This window comes from the organism of the source record quoted next, unplaced genomic scaffold, assembly GCF_019419815.1.
Source record: "Pyrus x bretschneideri cultivar Hongxiangsu unplaced genomic scaffold, Pyrus_bretschneideri_v1 Contig23, whole genome shotgun sequence".
Classification (NCBI taxonomy): Eukaryota; Viridiplantae; Streptophyta; class Magnoliopsida; order Rosales; family Rosaceae; genus Pyrus; species Pyrus x bretschneideri.
The window spans coordinates 2,011,281-2,030,946 of record NW_025999535.1 but is presented as its reverse complement, the minus strand read 5'-3'; the positions used below and the strand labels follow the sequence as shown (position 1 = coordinate 2,030,946).

The 19,666-nt window shown below is 39.9% G+C and overlaps 5 protein-coding genes across 6 annotated transcripts; 4 read left to right on the top strand and 1 right to left on the bottom strand.

Moving 5' to 3' along the window:
• The first annotated feature begins 3,627 nt into the window (after positions 1-3,627).
• Positions 3,628-7,886, top strand: LOC103960123 (F-box protein SKIP17). 2 transcript variants are annotated; one of them, XM_009372541.3, is made up of 13 exons: positions 3,628-3,969; positions 4,713-4,888; positions 5,094-5,288; positions 5,371-5,481; positions 5,560-5,645; positions 5,723-5,844; positions 6,055-6,119; positions 6,196-6,268; positions 6,391-6,453; positions 6,550-6,614; positions 6,739-6,813; positions 6,959-7,233; positions 7,545-7,886. In XM_009372541.3, exons 1-12 carry the CDS (start codon positions 3,643-3,645, stop codon positions 7,179-7,181), a joined length of 1,581 nt encoding a protein of 526 aa, XP_009370816.1. In that variant the 5' UTR covers positions 3,628-3,642; the 3' UTR covers positions 7,182-7,233; positions 7,545-7,886. The 2 variants fall into 2 exon arrangements, with proteins under 2 accessions (XP_009370816.1, XP_009370815.1); XM_009372540.3 differs by having other exon boundaries at positions 7,522-7,886.
• Positions 7,887-8,342: 456 nt separating this feature from the next.
• LOC103960124 (COMPASS-like H3K4 histone methylase component WDR5B) lies at positions 8,343-10,401 on the top strand. The gene is made up of 2 exons (XM_009372542.3): positions 8,343-9,002; positions 9,894-10,401. The coding sequence occupies exons 1-2, from the start codon at positions 8,343-8,345 to the stop codon at positions 10,176-10,178; spliced, it is 945 nt and encodes a 314-aa protein (XP_009370817.2). The 3' UTR covers positions 10,179-10,401.
• On the top strand, positions 10,377-11,530 carry LOC125478119. The gene is made up of 4 exons (XM_048585907.1): positions 10,377-10,384; positions 10,536-10,675; positions 11,077-11,187; positions 11,318-11,530. Exons 1-4 carry the CDS (start codon positions 10,377-10,379, stop codon positions 11,368-11,370), a joined length of 312 nt encoding a protein of 103 aa, XP_048441864.1. The 3' UTR covers positions 11,371-11,530.
• Positions 11,497-13,428, bottom strand: LOC103960125 (pre-mRNA-splicing factor 18). Its single transcript, XM_009372543.3, has 2 exons — positions 12,524-13,428; positions 11,497-12,042 (listed from the first exon to the last, which is right to left on the bottom strand). Exons 1-2 carry the CDS (start codon positions 13,361-13,363, stop codon positions 11,632-11,634), a joined length of 1,251 nt encoding a protein of 416 aa, XP_009370818.2. The 5' UTR covers positions 13,364-13,428; the 3' UTR covers positions 11,497-11,631.
• Positions 13,429-13,980: 552 nt separating this feature from the next.
• LOC103960127 (N-terminal acetyltransferase B complex catalytic subunit NAA20) lies at positions 13,981-17,410 on the top strand. The gene is made up of 7 exons (XM_009372544.3): positions 13,981-14,211; positions 15,148-15,287; positions 15,393-15,483; positions 16,173-16,305; positions 16,638-16,707; positions 17,035-17,095; positions 17,178-17,410. The coding sequence occupies exons 2-7, from the start codon at positions 15,210-15,212 to the stop codon at positions 17,267-17,269; spliced, it is 525 nt and encodes a 174-aa protein (XP_009370819.1). The 5' UTR covers positions 13,981-14,211; positions 15,148-15,209; the 3' UTR covers positions 17,270-17,410.
• Positions 17,411-19,666: the final 2,256 nt, after the last annotated feature.

Here is a 19,666-nt window from a genome sequence, read left to right as displayed (position 1 = left end):
AGGGGAGTGATTCTTATATGTATATTCCCATCTCTACCTAGCATGATGCCTTTTAGGAGCTCACTGGCTTCGGATTCCGTAGGAACTCCGAAGTTAAGCGAATAGCGCGCGCGAGAGCATTCCTAGGATGGGTGACCCATCGGGAAGTTTTCGTGTGAGTTCCCAAAAACAAAACCGTCAGGGCGTGGTCGGGGCCTAAAACGGACAATATCGTGCTACGGTGGAGTCGGGCCTGGGAAGTAGTCCCGCCCGGGCTGGGATGTGACAATTTGGTATCAGAGCCTAACCCTGGTCGTGGTGTGCCGACGAGGGGAGTGATCCTTATCTGTATATTCCCATCCCTACCTAGCACGATGCCTTTTGGAGTTCACTAGCTTCGAGTTCCGTAGGAACTCCGAAGTTAAGTGAGTAGCGCGTGAGAGCATTCCCAGGATGAGTGACCCATCGGGAAGTTCTCGTGTGAGTTCCCAAAAACAAAACCGTGAGGGCGTGGTCGGGGCCCAAAACGGACAATATCGTGCTACGATGGAGTCGGGCTTGGGAAGTGGTCCCGCCCGGGCCGGGATGTGACAATCCCAATATGCCTCAAGGCTATTTTTGTCCTTTTAATCAAAAAATTCACGTGTCACCTCTTGATTATTTTTGGCTCCACAATAATCATACACAATTTGAACTAGTACAATTCTTAACTCCAAGCATGTTTAGTTGATCTAATTATCCTTTGTTCTTACTTTTTTTTTTATTTAAACTTTTGACCATTCTTACTTTTTTTTTTTAATAAAAAATTTTGACCGTTTCAAATAAGTAAACAATACCTTAAATATTTTAAAATAATTGTGCATTGTTATATACTTTAAAATTTTTGCGTAACCATGTGTAATCGACCTGATGTAAAGATAGCACATTTTTGGGAAAATTTTTTATGGAGCAAAGGCACAGTTTTGTGATTTGGGCAAAACCCATGATGTGAAAATCAAGTGTGAAACTGCCGGTGGCCTCCATGAGCCATATCTTGTGATCAACATTGACAATAAGACTGTGTTGCAGGTACATTTTCAAAATTATGGTTCAGTCAATCAACACAATTTCGTGCGTTACAAATGAGTTAACATGTTCTAAAACCATAACTGCTATGAAGTTGATGCTTGACTAGGTCGTAAGTGAGGCATCGACCTAAGTTGAAAACCAAAACATTTATTTACGAAAACCCGAATTATGAAATTATTTATTGACCTAAACCGAATTTCCTGATGTAGGTAAAGAGATTGAACTGGAAATTTAGAGGCAATCGCATAATTGTGGTAGATGGGATGAGAGTTGAGGTGTTTTGGGATGTGCACAATTGGCTGTTTGGGAATCCAATGGGAGATGTAGTTTTCATGTTCCAAACTTGCCTCAATGTTGCAACAGATGAAAGCAAGAAGTTATGGACTGGTTTGCCAGTTCTAGATCCTTCTGTGTTGAGTTGGTCATCCTCCTCTCAGGAGTTGAGAGATAACCAGTTGCAAGATTTTGGGTTCTCACTAATCTTACATGCTTGGAAGAATGAATAGAAGTTATGTTTTATTTATTTATTTATTTGGGGTTTTAAATATACTTGAAATGCAAGTTATGTTTTTTGTTGCTCTCTTGTTGTTAGATCCCACATCGCCCAAGGGAGAGGTTCATCTATGCCTTACATGTACATGCCCACCTCCATATACAAGGTCTTTTGGGAGCTCACTGGCTTCGGGTTCCATCGGAACTCCGAAGTTAAGCAAGTTCGCGCAAGAGCAATCCTAGGATGGATGACCCACTGGGAAGCTCTCGTGTGAGTTCCCAGAAACAAAACCGTGAGGGCGTGGTCGGGGCCTAAAATGTACAATATCGTGCTACGTCGGAGTCGAGCCCGGGTCAGGATGTGACATTTGTTTTATATCAACATAATTGAAGGGTAGTGATTTTCACTTCCCGTTTTCTCCTCTTGCAATGTTCTCTTTATTTTCATTATTGATTTATGCTTTTTTCATTAGGTGTACCAAAATTCGGTGTCTATAAATATGAAAACTAATTAATCATAACATTTCACATGCTCAGGTGTGAATGACGATAGATTTTTCAATATGTTGGGAACATGACATATTAAATGTCAAAATACAAGTGGTTGGACATTTGAAAAAAAAAATTCCAACCATTTGTATTATAATATTGGTATATCAGATCGTGTTCCTCACACACATTCTTGTGAATGACAAGCTATCACTACTTTTAAAGCTTTTTTATTTTTTTTTTAATTTGAATCATTGTTCGTGATCCATTGAGAAAGAAAAGAGTGTGTTATGAACTTTGTATGTGGTATGCCCAAATGCAAGAAAGTGAGTGTTGAATATAATCAACCTTATCGACTAGTGTTACAGTTTATTGGTAATGTATTATATTGAATTTGATATCTAGTCAGTGACTTGCCAACTCATTTCTAGTCATCTAGAGTAAAATATCGTTATATAAAAAAATTAGTAATGTTTTAAAATCAAATTAAAACATATTTAATTCTATAATATATGAATTAAAGTGTCTCATAATGGTGAAGTTGGGTTTACTCATGTTGCATATTGCTCCCTTCAGTTATTTTGGGCCTTCCGGCATGTGATATCCTTTAATCTTGGGCTTCTAGTTCACTTTTAAATTTCAAGTTAAACTAAAAAATTTAAAGTTGTTCTTTGTACAACAAAGTTTTGTCCATGGACACCACACTCAATTTATTTACATATTTTTTGGAGACCTAAAATAATTGACTAAATATTCAAGGATACTTTTTTTTGTTTTTTTTTCTTTTTCTTTTTATGAATTTATTTTTCTCTGCAAACCTATTTTTCATTTACTTTGAACACCGTTTTCCGTGTATTAATTATAAAGGTTTTCTGTTCAATTTGGCAACTAATGGCATGATTCTTTGTTGACTGCATGGTTCTTTGATTTCATGAAGCAAAATTTGCACTATAACCAAACACAATTTGAATTACTACAATTCTTAACTCCAAGCATGTTTAGTTGATCTAAGGGTTGGTTTAGTATTGCTGTACTTTGAAAAAAAAACTGTTTCTGCTATGCTGTGAGAATAAGCTCATTTTTGCTGTTTCACGTAATTAGTTTTTTTTTCAACCAAAACTATGAAAATGAGTTGTTTTTAAATGGTTACCAAACACTTTTTTGAGTATAGTTTTTTTTTATTTTTTTTTATTTTTATACCTACTTTTTATAAAAGAACATCAATACCAAACCAGTACTAATTCTCCTTTGTTCTTACTTTTTTTTTTTTCAAAACTTTTGACCGTTTCAAATAAGTAAACAATACCTTAAATATTTTAAAATAATCATCCATTTTCATGCATTTTAAATTGTTTGCATAACAATGTGTAATCGACCTGTAAATTTTTTTGATGTTAGAATGATTGATGAGAGTGAATCTATTGATGAAAAAAGGAAAAGAACAAAAGCATTTGGTGCAGTTATGTGCAACCATGTAGTATATAGGGGCTCCGATAACCTCACCGGGCAAAAAACCTTCCAAACCCACGCAAATACAAACACGTGTCATCAAACCACGCCCACTCCGTATCTCCAACCTCAAAAAACCACTTCGGCTTCGATAAACCACCCGCTATGGATACCCTGCTGCACAGCCCGTCATCCATGGCGAAGCGACCCTGCCCCTCCCAAAACCCTAGAACCCCAAACCTCAACCAGCTCGATCGTGACCACCTCCTCGACACATTTCTCGAGTTCTCCGACTCCCCGCCCTTCGCCATCGACCTCTCCTTCGAGCGCCTACTCGAGTCACGGGCCTCCGACGCCGATCAGACCAAGCTCATCGATCGCGCCCTCCAATTGGGCTCCGTCCTCCTCGAGGCAGCCAAGCGCTCCGCCAGGAAGCGCGCCTCCAAGCACAACTCGCTCGCCTGGATTCTTCCTCCCGACCTTACTATCAAGGTACGCAGAATCGAAATCGAGCTGAATTGAATGCGAATCCAGCGGGTTGATTGCGTAATTTGATATGATTTTGGCGATCGATTTGAATAGGAAAGCTGTATTGTTTTGTTGATTTTCGTTTTGGGGCATTTGATAGTTGCATTTTGGTTGATTTTGGCGATCGGTTTGAATAGGAAAGCTGTATTGTTTTGTTGATTTTCGTTTTGGGGCATTTGAAATTGAAGATTTGATAGTTGCATTTTGGTTGATTTGCATTGGTGGGTTATGTTTAATTGCCTGATCACTGATATTATTGATTTGATTCCATAATTCATATGCGATTATTAGAGATTAGTGTGTGCCCCATCAAATCGAAACCGAAATTATCATTTGCATTGGCCTCGAGGCCCCTTTTTTCTCATTTATTCCGTGGATATATCAATCTGTAGGTTATGTTCAGATGAGGGATTTAGGCTTAATTAGTTAGAAATGCACTACAAAATATTAGATGGGGAATTGGAAAAGAGTAGATACATCTTGCAATACACTAATAGGGATCAAATGAGTCATTTTAAAATCCCTTCTTTATGTATTGGTAATGTTTCTAGTTCATTTCTAACTGATCTGGCCCAAATACACTTCCACTTGCAAATCCCTCATCTAAAAATGGCCTTAGCGCCAACTGTTTGCATGCCAGAACTACTTTATTTGTCAGAATTTAGATAGGAAATTCATACATTATCTGAGTGTATGCTGACATGCAGGTCTTTTCCATGCTTGATACACAAAGCCTATGCTATGCTGCTGCTACTTGTTCAATGTTTAATAAGTGTGCCATGGATTCCTCTTGCTACGCCAATATTGACTTGACAACAGTTGTCCCAAAAGTTAACAATGCGGTAGTTTCCACAATGATTCACCGAGCAGGGAAATCTCTCCGGTAAGAGTTTTTGACCCAAAAAAAACTTCAGTCTTAACAGTCTACTCATGCATTTGTGTCAAGTGAAAACTTTGAATCTCTGTAGTTTACAGTTCTAATTTCATACTTTATGCTTCCTCATTTTAACGCTAATTTGATGTTGCACTAGCACATGATAGTCTCATTTGTATAACATTTTCCCCTTTATGAGTAATTGAATATTCAGGTCTCTTAAGCTTGGGGTAGTTCCAGGCCCAACTACGCCAATTGGATCTTGTCAACCGTTAGTTTATACCATCAGGAATTCTGTAGATGTATCCAACTTTTCATGGAATGATAAGAGATCACGACAAGGGAAGGAGTCATCGATTCTTAGTAGGTCCTGTTTAAGCCCTTTAGGCGCGAACAATGGTGCTCCAGGGTATGCTTGAATTTTAAGACTTTGAAAATTTTGTTCGGGCGACTTACTTATTTATCTTATACTTTCTTTTGCTTGTTGTAAGGATTCTTCTAAGAAGGTTGCACCTTTACAATATTGAAAGAATGGATAATACGTCACTCTCTGGGGCCCTAGGTGCTTGCCCATTTCTTGTTGATTTGGAGATTGTTGGCCTGTAAGTTCAGTTTTTGATGTTTTGCAATCTTGTTTGTTGGATTACACTACAAGATTCTTGATTTTGTGCAATCTTCAGTCACGTTGAATTGAGGCAAACACTGCTGTCAGTGAGTGCAAACTGTCAATCAATAGAACGTCTGTTCTTTGAATCTTCAAAATCAGGTATTGCACTTCTTCATGAGGAACCCCACCTTATGTTCTCAGAAAATATTTTCTTACTCATGTTTGACAAATCTCAGGTAGAGATGACAGTTTGAAATCACCAACTTGTGTTGATCTGGTGAACAATTGCCCTCATCTAACATCATTGGCCCTCAGAGGGTTTAAGTTACATGATTATAAAGTTCGTATACTTCTTAAGGTATCTCTCGGGAATTTTAAGAAACAATACCCTCGAGTCTTATATTGTTTGGTGTTATAGTAGATTCCTAACAATATGTAGATAGAATTGCTACATGAGTTATTATGCATTGAGTAAATGACTGGGAGGAGTAATACATTTTACAACAATTTTTTGGTGAAATAACTGTGTTCTGTCAGACTGGAATCTAATATCTGGGTACTTGTTCAGGGATTTAAGAAATTAAAGTACGTTGATTTCTCGACTTCCTACTCGATCACTGGATCATTTTTAAGGTCAGTTACCTTTAATAGAGGAGACTTTTTATTAAGTTTCTGTATCATAGGCTTAATGAAACTTCATATTTTTCAGGAACCTTGGAAGCAGCACAGGTGGGAATCTGCTGGAAGTCTTGATTCTACGGGATTGCATGCATCTCAAAATGGTGCGCACTTTTTTTTACAAAAAAAAGTTGAGCACTTCATACTGTGCCTCTACATTTGTGCTTCCTCCTCTCTCTCTCTCTCTCTCTCTCTCTCTCTAAAACCGAAATTGTAATTTTTGAAGGTGGAGGCGACTCGGTTGTTGACAGCTGTTCTTGCTGGGGATTTCAAGTTCCTTAGACATCTTGTGGGTGTATAAAATATCATCATCTTCTTTTTGTGTAAGCTTGAATATAAAGTTGAGGGCTCAGAGTGATGCTTACTTTCCTATTGCCTCAAACAGGATATATCTAACAGAGAAGGTTTGGCATCTGAGGATGACTGGATTCAGAGATGCCACACCTTAAGGTAATGGAATAGAGCCTTCCCATCTCCTAAACCGCCACCATACTGACGGTGGGATTTGATCTTCGGTTCGTATTGTGTCACAGATATTTTAATAGTGATTTTTTTTGGGTCAATTTTGTCGCAGCACCATTCCCTTGAAGCAGGTGTTAGAAGAAAGGCCTAATCTCTGTCTGCTGGCTGAGCTTCCACCAGAAGGAAGGTTTGCTTACTCTTCAACTGTTGTATTTCAATGGAACTTCAACTTTCTGTTCTTCTGTTTTAATTTTCTTTTTCCAAATTTAGAATGAATAGGTCTTTGAAAATTGGCTTATCTTAGTTGTCGCTGGTTCCGAATGGTTTTGCAGTTACCCCGACATGGACCCAATGTTTGACAGTGAGCCATATAGTGATATCAGTCTGCCATTGGCATCGCAGATGAGCAGTCCTTCATCTGATGGTTCAATGTTTGTGAGTTTTTCTGAGAGCAGTTACAATAGCGATCATGGTAGTGGCAATGAGGATGCTCGAGATGTTGGTTATGTAATTTACGATGAAAGCTCAGACGAGGTGGACTATGTGGCCGTGTAGGACAAAACCAAGCATGGCAATGATAGAATCTGTGGCCACCAAATCCATTCATGTACCTCTCTTTCTCCCTCTCTCACATATGCAAAATAAGCAGTTGCAGAGTGATCTTTTTTTGGGATTGTTTTACACATTTAGCAAATTAGAGTAGGATAAATAGATCTGATGATTATCTATCTACATGAATCATCAAAAATCCGACGGATAATTAGGATATGAGATAGTTCAAAACAAATCAACGAACCGCCGACATAGTTACAAGATGTATGCCTGTGTGCATTGCACGACAATATGTAAAAGGTTTGCATTACTGATAGCTCTTACTTTCTGCTTTGTCTAACAGAGTGCCCTTTTGTGCCTATGAAGTGTAATTTTTGAAGCCCTATATGAGATGCAGTTTTACCATGATCGAAAAATACGACTTGTGGACGGTAGGTGTGCCGCCATGATCGTCCCTGTCCATCTAACAACCTTATGTGGCCGAACCGAGATTCAGTTTCGTATGCGAAGGTCCCTGGTTGGCTCTTTCTTTTCTCGGCCGCGTATTTTCCAGTAGACGAGTAAAAAGGCCCTTGAAGTATGCTGTTTTGTCATTTCTTTGTTCTCTGTATATGTAAGCCTACGGACTTGATCATGAGTTCGTTTTGTACTTGATTGTTAAAAGATCTCTCCGCTATTCATCAAAAGAAAACAAATCCCTCAAACTAATTTTATTGGTTCTCATGAATTTAGTTATCTTTCTTCATTCCCACAATTTGTGTTTGTCGGAAATGTTCCTCGGTCACCCGATGATCAAGGAATTCGTGATCACTTACTCTTTGATTTATAAAAAAAAATGGATCTCAATAAGCGACCCTGATTTCCTTGGTCACCGAATGAGTGACCAAGAGAAGAGGACAATGAGAATATTTAACACATTACCTGTATTTCGAGAGTAATTTTTTATGAGCAATCGGAACAAGGAGCAAGGTAAAGCACAATAAAGTAGATAATTAGAATAAATTCACGTTGTATTATTTGACTAATTTATATTTGAATACACCCAAGGATACGAATAAAATATTAGATGTCACGTGATTGTCACGTGATTATGATTTGAAGAGATTAAAGTCTTACTCCGTCTTCGGCTGTGGGGCTGGTGAAATTGTGGTACCAAAGAAGGCGATGGCAAGCAGTGGCAGTGGCCAAGCGTCGCCTTACAGGCCCTACCGCCACCTCAAGACCCTCCGCGGCCACGAAGGCCCCATCGCCTGCGTCAAATACTCCAACGACGGCACCCTTCTGGCCTCGGCGTCCACCGACAAGACCGTAATCCTCTGGTCCGCCTCCGCCCTAACCCTTTTCCGCCGCCTTTTCGGCCACTCCGACGGCATCTCCGACCTTGCCTGGTCTTCCGACTCCCACTACATCTGCTCCGCCTCCGACGATCGGACCCTCCGTATCTGGGACGCCCGCTCCCCCTCCGGCGAGTGCGTCAAGACCCTCCGCGGCCACTCCGACCGCGTCTTCTGCGTCAATTTCAATCCCCAGTCCCACCTCATCGTCTCCGGCTCCTTCGACGAAACGATGCGTATTTGGGAGGTCAAGACCGGGAAGTGCCTCCACGCTATCCGGGCCCACTCGATGCCTCTGACCTCCGTGAGCTTCAATCGCGACGGTTCGCTTGTCGTCTCCGCCAGCCACGACGGGTCCTGTAAGATTTGGGACACCGAGTCGGGAACTCTGCTGAAGACGCTGATTGACGATAAATCAGCCTCCGTCTCCTTCGCCAAGTTCTCGCCTAATGGCAAGTTCATACTCGTCGCCACTCTCAATGACACCCTCGTAAGAATTCCATCTGCATTTTCCTTTCGTTTTTGTTCCGATTCGCCGTTGAAATGTTGGGGTTTTTCTTTTGTGGGTACATGAAAGTAGTGATTTTTTATGTTCATCAGCATGCGGTTTGAATTGGGTAGCAATTTGTTTGTGTCTCTGAGCTGATTAGCAATGAATGTCATTGGTAATTCTGGAAAAAAAATTAAGACGGAAGCACGAAAACGTACTCAATACGAACACCTGGAAATACTGTCATTAAACGTGCCATGATTCATTTGGGCAGGGCAATTTGTTTGTGTGTCTGAGTTGATTAGCAGTGTAATTTGTAAGTCTGAGAGAAGGGTCTGACGAAAGTACGAAAACACGAACACCTGGAGATACCATCATCAATTGGCCATTGTCATGGCCGATTGAGTTGTACGTTTGGCACATTGAATGGGTATAGTGCACCTCTTTTAAGAGTCATTTTTAGGTGTTCATACTTATTTGGTTGTTCAAACCCTAGAAAAATCGCAATAGAAGAAACTAGGTGCATCATGTTGCTGACCGATTTGAGTTTTGCCTTTTGACATTCACCGAATCACCGTGGCCAATTGAGAGTGGTATGTTTGGCCTATTTGATGGGTTTTATGCACATATTTGATGCATCATTTGTAGGTGTTCGTACTTGTTCCTTGTTCGTACCCTAGAAAAACCGCAAGAGAAGAAGAAGGTGCATCATGTTGCTGGCCAATTTGTGTGTTGCTTTTTGACATCTCGTTCCTAGTTCTTGATTTAAGCAGAGACTCAGTGGTTGTGTATAACTTGTGCATCCCGTTAAATATCAGCTACTAATGTAGGACTGTTTCTGTAATTCTGGTTAATTGAAATGTGAATTCCATTTTTCGTTTCTGGGTGCAGCGGCTGTCAAACTACGCGGCGGGGAAGTTTCTGAAGATCTATACAGGTCATGTGAACAAGGTGTTTTGCATAACATCTACATTTTCTGTGACAAATGGTAAATACATTGTGAGCGGGTCGGAGGATCACTGCGTCTACTTATGGGATCTCCAGCCGAGAACAATGGTTCAGAAACTCGAAGGCCATACAGACACTGTCATCGCTGTTTCCTGCCATCATCAGGAGAACAAGATTGCCTCTGCGTCTCTGGATAAAACTATCAGGATTTGGGTTCAAGATACTTAAATATAACATCAAAGTAACATTTACGCGTGTATGTGATGCACTATTTTTATGAACCGCACGCAAATCCAGCCATCCACAGAAATAGTGTATCTCATTCTCCGGTGCATTGTGAAATTTTCGTAGTCATTTGGCTATTGAATTCCCGACTCACTTGTGTATCCAGTTATTGAACAAATTGTAATCGAAATAAGCAAAGCAATGCAAGTGTGAGTTAGCCTAGTTAGTCAGTATCTCTTCCCTCTTCTCTCACTCCTCCATTCTCCACCTCGTCTCGCCTCTGTACAAACCCATCTCTGCAACCCAGTTTCGGTGCCGCTCATCTCCGTAACTTGTCTGAAACCGGCAAATATTTTGTAGCGAAAATGTCGTCTTTGGCAGCAATTTTGACCCGAAAGAGTCTCAGTTCTTGGACGAAGACGGAGTTGTGGGAGACATGGATGGCTACATGAACTACCTTTCTCTTGAATACGACACGGTTTGGGACACCAAGCCATCCTGATGAGCTTTCACCCTCTCCTGGGTCTTCCCTATTTTCCTGTTGCTTGCTCTAAATAAGGTTTTTTCTGTTTTGAATCGGTTTGTTTGGTTTGGTTCAGTTAGGTTTGCCTTGGGTTCGTCTTAGCTTGTGGACTCTGTTGGAATTGAATTTCAGGTCATCCAGTTAAGGGTATGTTTTGAAATGCTTTTCTAGAAAGTACTTCTACTCATACGAGCTCTTTGTTAAAAGTCGGCACTTGTTTGGAAAAACACTACCAAGTGCATTTATACAAATGTTGTCGTAAGCAGTTCTGGATGTTTGAAAAACACGTAGAAGTCATTCTAAAAACACTTTCAAATAGACTCGAAAAGATCAAACAAGGTTTTATGGTTCATCTAATATGTAAGTTTCTTGTTTCTAGGTGTCAGCCACGGACAATTACACTGACTGGAGTGGTAGTGATTGGTGGTAGCTGGCTGCTTCTGCACTCAGTCGTAGTGACAATCTTAGCAGCCTTACTAATTAGCACTTGTTGGTACATCTTTCTCTATTCTTTGTTTTCATGGTTTTCTTCTTGGTGCGATGGGCTAATACGCTGCCGGCTGCCCTAGTTAACTGGCATAACCCACATCTAAAGTTACTGTCGTTTTCGTTTCTCCAGGCGTATGCAGACACGACCGCCATGCGGAGAAGCAAGGTGAACAATGGTGTTGAAGACACGTTTGGTTTTGGGAAGAGTCGATGATCTTTGTTTGTGAACATCAAATGTGCAAAACGAATGCATTCACAATGTTTGTAAAATTACATCTTATTTCTAGAACAAAGCTACAAGATGTTAAATCCCGATCAATATCGATTAACGATTTCGATTGAATAAAAGATACGAGCTAATTTCGTAACATAGTTTCGGTTTGATTGTGCATTGAAAAAATTCACACAAACAGATCATTCTCGTCCTATACATGATAAGCTCTTCTATGGAGCTGGCATTAACAGAAGCCTTTCGTCTGAGTCTTGATTTCCGCTAGCGGCCGCCCTCTCCTCCGATGCTAGCAGAGACTGCAAGTCGCTACCATTAGCCAAGCTGTTGAACTCCACAGCTTTTGAAGGCATGGCTGGGTAGCGCCGTTGGCAGAAGGTCATCAATCTCTTGATTGACTGCAAGTATTTCCGAGTTGTCTCGTCATTCATGATATGAGCCACACTGTTGGTGTAGATCTTCTCGCGAGCTGAACGCTCGTGGATGCCAACCATAGTGACACCAATTGGCCACGGTGCATTCCCGATAGCCAGCTTGATGTACTGGTCCATTGCAGCTAGGTAGTCTCGCTTCATGCAGCACCGAACCACCACCATCAATGCTATGCGAATATCATCTTGAAGGATCTACAAATCAAAATACGACAGTCGAATTATACATCTAAATATCAAGTGAACTAAAACTATACAATCCAAAGGGAACTACAACAAGAAAAAAGCACAGGGTTTTAAATTCTAAGCTCAATTGTGTGAAAAATACACACCGAAGAGCATTCCTTCGAATTCTTTCCCTAACTCTTTATCAAGTCGATATGATTCTCAAACAAGTAATACTTGAAAGAGAATTATACAATAAGAAAGAACTGGGTTTTAATTTCCAACTTCTAAGATCAACCATATAAGGAATTTACACCTAAAAGCATAGTTTCGGCTTTCTATTTCCGAGTTCTTTTTCGCACAATGTTATAAGTTGAACACAATGTGATTGATCATTGAACTGATTACGTTTTCGCACAATGTATATAAGTTGAACACAATGTGATTGATCATTAACTAAAACAACATAATCGAAACCGAATGAGAACACCCAACGCAATAATCAATGTACCTTCTTCCTGCAGAACTTGAAAAGAGGATGCAAGTAGCGCGCACATTGCTTGAATGTAGCAACCATGGACTTCCCCTTAGCAGTTCTCCTCTCCGCATCCGGCATCTCACGCAGCTCCTGGTTCCATTCATTCAACAGCTTCTTGAAGAACACCAATATCTTATCTTCATCACACAGCTCCTCGAAATTCGTCTTCATTCGCTTCAAATCCTTATCAGCATCGACGCCGCTCGAGCACCCATCTGCGCTCAAATCGTCTTCCCGGACCCCGCCCTCGCCATCTTCCACACCACCATCAACCTCCGTCTTCTGCCGCTTGCTCACAAGCCCCGACTTCTGCCGCTTCCTCAGCTCTGCAATATCGCGAAGGAAATCGTTCGTCTGCCCCTCCGTCATGTCACTGTCGACCTCGAACAACCCGGCCTTCAGCACGTACTTGAGCCGGTCAAGCCGGGCATCATCATCCTCGCCAAAGAGAGTGATGGGCTGCTTGAGGAATCGGAGCCGGCGGACGACCTCCTGTTTCGGAAGGTTCATATTGTCGATGTTCTGCTCATCGGTTAACGACTTAGACGCAGCGGCGTTGGAGGATGTGGTGCCGGAGGATGAGGCTGCGGCGGAATTGGAGTTTGATTTAGCGGCGGAAGAGCCGCTTGCGGAGGCGGAGTTGGAGGCGGCGGCTTGACGCTGGGCTTTGGCTTCTAATTCTCGCTTCTCTTGCTCCCGAAGCTTCTGGATTTGCTTCTGCTCGATCTCGGAGCGCTTGAAGAATCGCTTGCCGCCGGTGTCTTCTTCGAGTCTCTGCCGTTTCTTGGTGATTTCTGCCTTCAGCAGATCCATCTAGGGTTTTGAATGGGTTTCGGATTTGGGGAAGATGATGATGATTTGATTTTCCTGAATTAAATAGATCGAAAAAAAGAATAAATATTTTGTGGTGCGGGTTAACGGACCGCGATTTGGGTTTTCGGTTCGGGTCTAAAATAACCTAATGATAAAATTGCATGAATGACACATAAACTAAATCCTTTTATAAATCAACCATCCAAATTTTGTATTGTTTTACAATTGGCACCCACTTTTAAGGGCATCCTCGTCAGTTTCTGCAACTGGGTCATTTGAAGTTGAAGCAATTTATAATATGGAAAATAAAAGGATGTGCTATTCACATATTTTTTTTTTACTTCTCACATACTCTTGTTAATTTATGTTCATTGATCTTCTTCAAATCATCTGATTCGACGAGGCTAAAACTAAAAAAGTATGAAAAAAGTAAAAATGAATGTGTGGATATCACACTCCAAATAAAATAATCGGATGAATTTAACAGCACTCTAACAAAATGACGAGAATGATTTAGAAAAAAGGCACACGTTCTTTTCACGCGTCATCGATTAACAGAAAAGTGAATTTAAATGAATGAAGGTGGCAAATTGTAAACAATAGGAAGTATGAGTAGTTAGTGTGAATTTTTATAGATAAGGGACTGGGAAAATATTAAGGGGCCACTGATCCAAATTCCCCAAATTTATCCTGCCCGGCCGTCGTCACCAAGCAGCCACTCTGCTCCAGATCGTTCAAATTGAAGTTCCTCTCCTTCAACCTTTGCATGTTGGATTTCACATCAACAGCATCTCCCTAAAACCTTGGAGCTTTGTTCGGATTCAAACTTTCCGACGCACGCCATCAAGGTTAGTCCGAAACGATTCCTACCTGATTGACCGATTGCATGTCAAAATCGGCTTCAAATTTGTAATTTAATATAATTGGGCTGTTGGAAAAAAATTTCATGATTTTGTCTAATCCAATTTAACGGTTAGAAATTTCGCCTTAGAAAATTATATTCGAATTTGTTTTACATCCGATTCAGTTGGATTTAGGGGTTGTGTTTTCTGGCCTGAGTTGTATATAAAGAAAAAGAGTGATTATTATTATTTTTTATTTGGTATCGTAAGGAGTTAATCAGGATCATAGACACGAGTCTGATATTATCAAGTAAGATGCCGAGTCATCTTGCATTCATATAATTACATTTGTGAGCTGCTTTTCTGGGTTTTTGTTGATTTTGTTTGCTTATCTGGTATATACAAGAAGAGTGACACTGCCACCAACATTATCAATTTATACATGAAAATGTAACACTTGGGCCAATCTAACCATTTATTTTGAGCACATCACATCAGCAAATTAATAAAACATATGACAGCGGGGTTTTTTTAAGTCAATTTTTTGTTGGCATGTTGTTGTTCATGTAAGTGTTGATTGATAAATGCGAGTGCTTTTGGCATTTTATGACAAAGAAGAAGAAAAATAGTATGTATGCTATAACATTATGAATCTAAGAATTGAGATACGTGAATTGTATGGAGGTAAGCAACAATTATGTGATTGTTTTTCGCTATAAAGATTGTGTGTCAATTACGAAACAAGGAAGAATAGGAAGAAAATGATATGATCTCTAACTATTCGACTTTGTTACAAGCAATATTGTTTGCTGAAATAGTTGTGTTAAGATATTGGAGAAAATTAAAAATATTTAAAATTAATTTTGAGGTGTTTCTTATGAAATCCCGATATCAATTCTCAATTCTCAAGCAAGGCTCTAGTCTAATTACTTATTTGTCCAGGCGGTAAAACCGTCCTGAAACACCGGTCAAACTCTTTCGAGTATTCAAGCTTCCAAAGAGAGATGACGACGATACGCAGATTCCGCTGCAATGATCTTCTTCGATTCACCTCTGTGAATCTCGACCACCTCACCGAAACTGTAAAGTTCTTTCCTTTTGCTCCTCCAGTTCGCTTTCCTTGCACTTTCTTCTCCAATTTCCTGAAATTGTTGTGCAAATTTCTAATAAATCTGGTGCTTTTGCAGTTCAATATGTCGTTTTATATGACGTATTTGGCGAGATGGCCCGACTACTTTCATGTTGCCGAAGCACCTGGACACCGAATTATGGGTTACAGTAAGCACCCCATATCTCTCTCATGTTTGCTTTTGCCCTTGGAAAATGGCAATATATATATTTGTAGTTTTGCATTTACAAATGATATCTTGCAATCCCATTTATTTGGGGTTGAAAGTTTTCCATTGTAAGTACAAAATGGAGGGTGGATAAGAAGTTTGGAACTTGGGATTGAGCTTTTTCTTCTATGCTATGCTTAAATTAGCACTTGACTTGGTATATAATGCTACTATTTTGTTCATATTTTGTAAAATTACATTTTACTAAGTTTGTTGTATCGCCCGTTGGTATAAAGTTGGTTGCTTGGATAATGGAATTGATGGAATTCGACTGCTAAAGACAATATGTTGCGGAAGGTTGTGGTTGGGGGGGGGGGGGGGGTGAGATTAAGAAACGGGCCTTTGCTTAGCATACGGGTTTGTGAAGAATTAAATGCTTCCCGAGTGTCTAGGATTAGTTTCTGTTATGTATTGTTCTCGAAAATGGAGTGTTAGTGACACGTACGAGATGCTCACCGATTTGTTCATTCAGGTTATGTGAGAATAGAGGGTGGATATTTCCAATTGGTCACCATGTTGGCTTGCTTCTTGATACTAATATGATTTGCTTCTCTTTCTCTTTTCCTTCGAAGCCGTGTTTTTAGTCTTGATAGGTTTACAGATAGCTATCTGATTTTGATTTATTTGCAGTTATGGGAAAGGTTGAGGGGCAAGGTGAGTCATGGCATGGTCATGTAACTGCAGTAACTGTTTCTCCAGAATATCGCAGGCAGCAGTTGGCCAAGAAACTCATGAACTTGCTTGAAAACTTCAGCGATAAGATGTATGATAGAAACTTGGCCTTCTTCTTGCACTTATCATTTCATTGCGATAATAGAAATTCCGATAATAGTTTTTCTTGACAAACTCAGATATATGTTGATGATAGGTGAAGTGATCCTATGACCATTCGGACCCCATTTTCCTTTTGTCATGTAATTCTAATTTCTATCTTAAAAAATGAGCATTGAATTCTCTACAATTTTGGGAGTTTTTTTGCGGGTTGTATTGTCTTGTGAATCCATTTTTAGGTTGAGAGCAAGGTGTTACTGGGTTGTATGAGTTTCAAGTCTTTGTCATTTATGCCTCACCTCTTTAACAACTTTCATTTGGCAGTGATAAGGGTTACTTTGTTGATCTTTTTGTGAGAGCATCAAACACACCCGCCATAAAGATGTACGAAAAGGTAATGTTTCTTTAGCTGTGGAGATGGTTTGCTTTGTATTTTCAGCCCAGTTGAAATCAGTGGAAAGTAGGTTACCTATATTTCTAGCATACTCTCCGTTTTTCGTGAAAAAAAATTCTTGTTTGTGGTACAGATTTGAAAGTAATTCCTTTAATATCAATATAACAAATGTGCACCTTTTGAGAACTCCCAAGTATATGATTTGGAGCTTCTATGTGCTTGTGTGGTTTTGTGGGAAGCTGACATAGTTGACTTGGATATTCTGCAATTTCCATCAGGACAATGCTCATTATCTGTTTCTTTTTCTGCTGTTATTTGTTCCCACAGCTTGGCTATGTAATCTATAGACGAGTGCTACGGTACTATTCAGGGGAGGAAGACGGGTTAGGTGAGTTCTCACAATGTTCATAATTTCTTTATCACAACATTTTTTCATTCTCACCTTTCTAACAAGTTTGTGCCCGTTTCAGATATGAGGAAGGCATTATCTCGTGACGTGGAGAAGAAATCAGTCATACCTCTCAAACGGCCAGTTACTCCTGACGAATTAGAGTATGACTAAATCTATTCGTGCTAAGTGTGATGATGATGATGATGCATTACCTTGTGCTCATGTCTTTTTGTGAAACTGAGAATCCTAGTGTGGTTCAGATGAATAGTACACGAAAACATAGCGGATTTATTACAAGTTTGTATTGTCGCAGTCTCTTGCTTTGTGTTTGGTTCAAAAGGTTTTAAAATCACTTCTAATCACTGCGAATCTGAGTTTGTGGAAATAATATTGATGTGAATTTAGGGGAAAAACATCAGCAGGGCAGCTGATTCCGCATGGTCTGAACTTGCTCTCACACACAAAACCCCTTCTATTTTGGTTCATCGGGCCTCATTAGTTCCACGCATGGGAGCTTGTTATTGGGTGATCACACAAGCGTGACCATGCGGCCTCCCTACGAAGGATTTTCTCGTGTATTAGCGGTTTCAAAACCTCTGAAGCATCTCATTTCAAATAAAAATTTCTCCAAATTTGGGTCCGATTTATAGAAAATTGATTTCATTTGATTAGGAGGAAGTTCATCGTGATGATTGTGAAGTGGGCTGCTGCAACTGAAATATTGAGATCCAGTCCAAATGAGTAGCCCGTAAATCTTGTTTAGCTCAGTCAAATTTGGTACTTTTAACCTTTTAGGAAACCTCGCCTAAGTTAAGTGGGTTAATATTTCCTACAAAAACGCCTAAAACCCCTCTTCAGTTTGACTTTCATTAAAGAAAAAGAAAATAAAATTGCTTGTGGTAGAAATCTAGGTAGGAACAAGTTGATAGGATCTCCATTTTACGTCCTCATGGTGGAGAAATTCTTTTGTTTGGCAGGTGGAGCACGTCATATGTCCGGCCATAAATAGAGAGAGTGCTCTCTATCAAGGTCCCACCAACCCTTATGTTGGTCCCACTCTCAATGCAAGGGGTTTTGTAGAGCGTGGATGCACATATCACGTGGTCCACCTGCTGGACTCATGAATATCTCCCTCTCGATGGAGCGTAATAAAGGAAGAGATGAATGCAGTTTCTACTATAGTCATATTTGGCTCTGGATGTGCAGTGCACCCACCATGGGAGGTGGGTGGCAATGCCATGTTTGCCGCTTACACAACGAAGAAGCACACGCATCTTCAAAGAAGGTGTCAACTTTTAAACATAAAATTTAAATATGACAATGTATGTGACATTTTGACTTCTTTTAAATTTTGATCTCTATCCGCTATGTCAAATTAAACTATTATTTTATTACATTAAACTATTAAAATAAATGTTTTAAAACATTAATAATAATAATATTGATAAAAATACATTTAATAATCAATTAAAAAAAGATTTAAAGCTGATGTCAATTTTGGCAGCAAGGTTGAGGGTTGTCAATTCATGTCATGTCACGTCAGATTTGATTTTTCAGTTGGAACATATTGTTGCAGATTTTTTGTACTGTTAGTGCTGATTTAGATAATCAGAGATGCTAAATATGCCTCACGTGCCCTCGTCACGATCTCAAAATTGAACCAAACATCAAAAGCCACAAAGCAAGATGGGGAATTTTGGGGTGGAAGCAGTTTTGCCGAAATGGGTCGCTTTTGTATTCTCATGCTTTTTTTTTTTGTTTTCTTTCCCATTCAAGGCTCTTAGCCCTTTGTCATTGTTTGTCATGGCCCTCAGATCAGATCACACTTCCACGATTCCTCCACCACCACCATCCTATCTCGTCAAGTGATTTTTTTGTTCTAAGATCCAAAAAAAAAAGAGAGTGCTTTTCTAGGACTCCATTTTCCATGATTCAACTCAACCATGGAGGGACATCACCATGCCAACCATCTATGCTTTCTCTATCCCTTATGGCTTTGCTTTGGAGACCCTTCTTGCCTTTGCATTCAAAGGACCTCACTTCGTGATGTCATATGACTGCCATTTAGGAGAGATTCTACCCTACAATCGGAATTGGGAATATGTACTTTTGCATTGCACTATTAATCACGTGATTAGTTACTGAGATAATAATGTGCCATGTAGGAGAGAATTTGCTCTACATGTATATCTACAACAGTCGTACGTACATTACCTCGTTTGATAATGGATCTTAAGATATGAGATGTGAGATTCGGTGAATTTCCACCTTAGGGTGAAGACCAATCCAGGAACTTTAAAATGGGATTTGTACGCAAATGTTGTCTGCCATTGTTAATATGCTTACACGTAGGAGGAAACCATTAAACCGACAGGTTTGAAAGATTTCAAACCCCCTAAAAAAACCTATTTGTCCAGTAACCACATTTGTGCAAACCACCGCATATATCATCCTTGTTGAGATTGGAGTTTTCGAAAAATTAGCAAACAATGCTTCAGTTCTTTTTCCGTGTTTGGATTTGATTTGAGTTGACGTTGTCCTGGAGAGTGTGAAAGTGTTTGTCTTGAC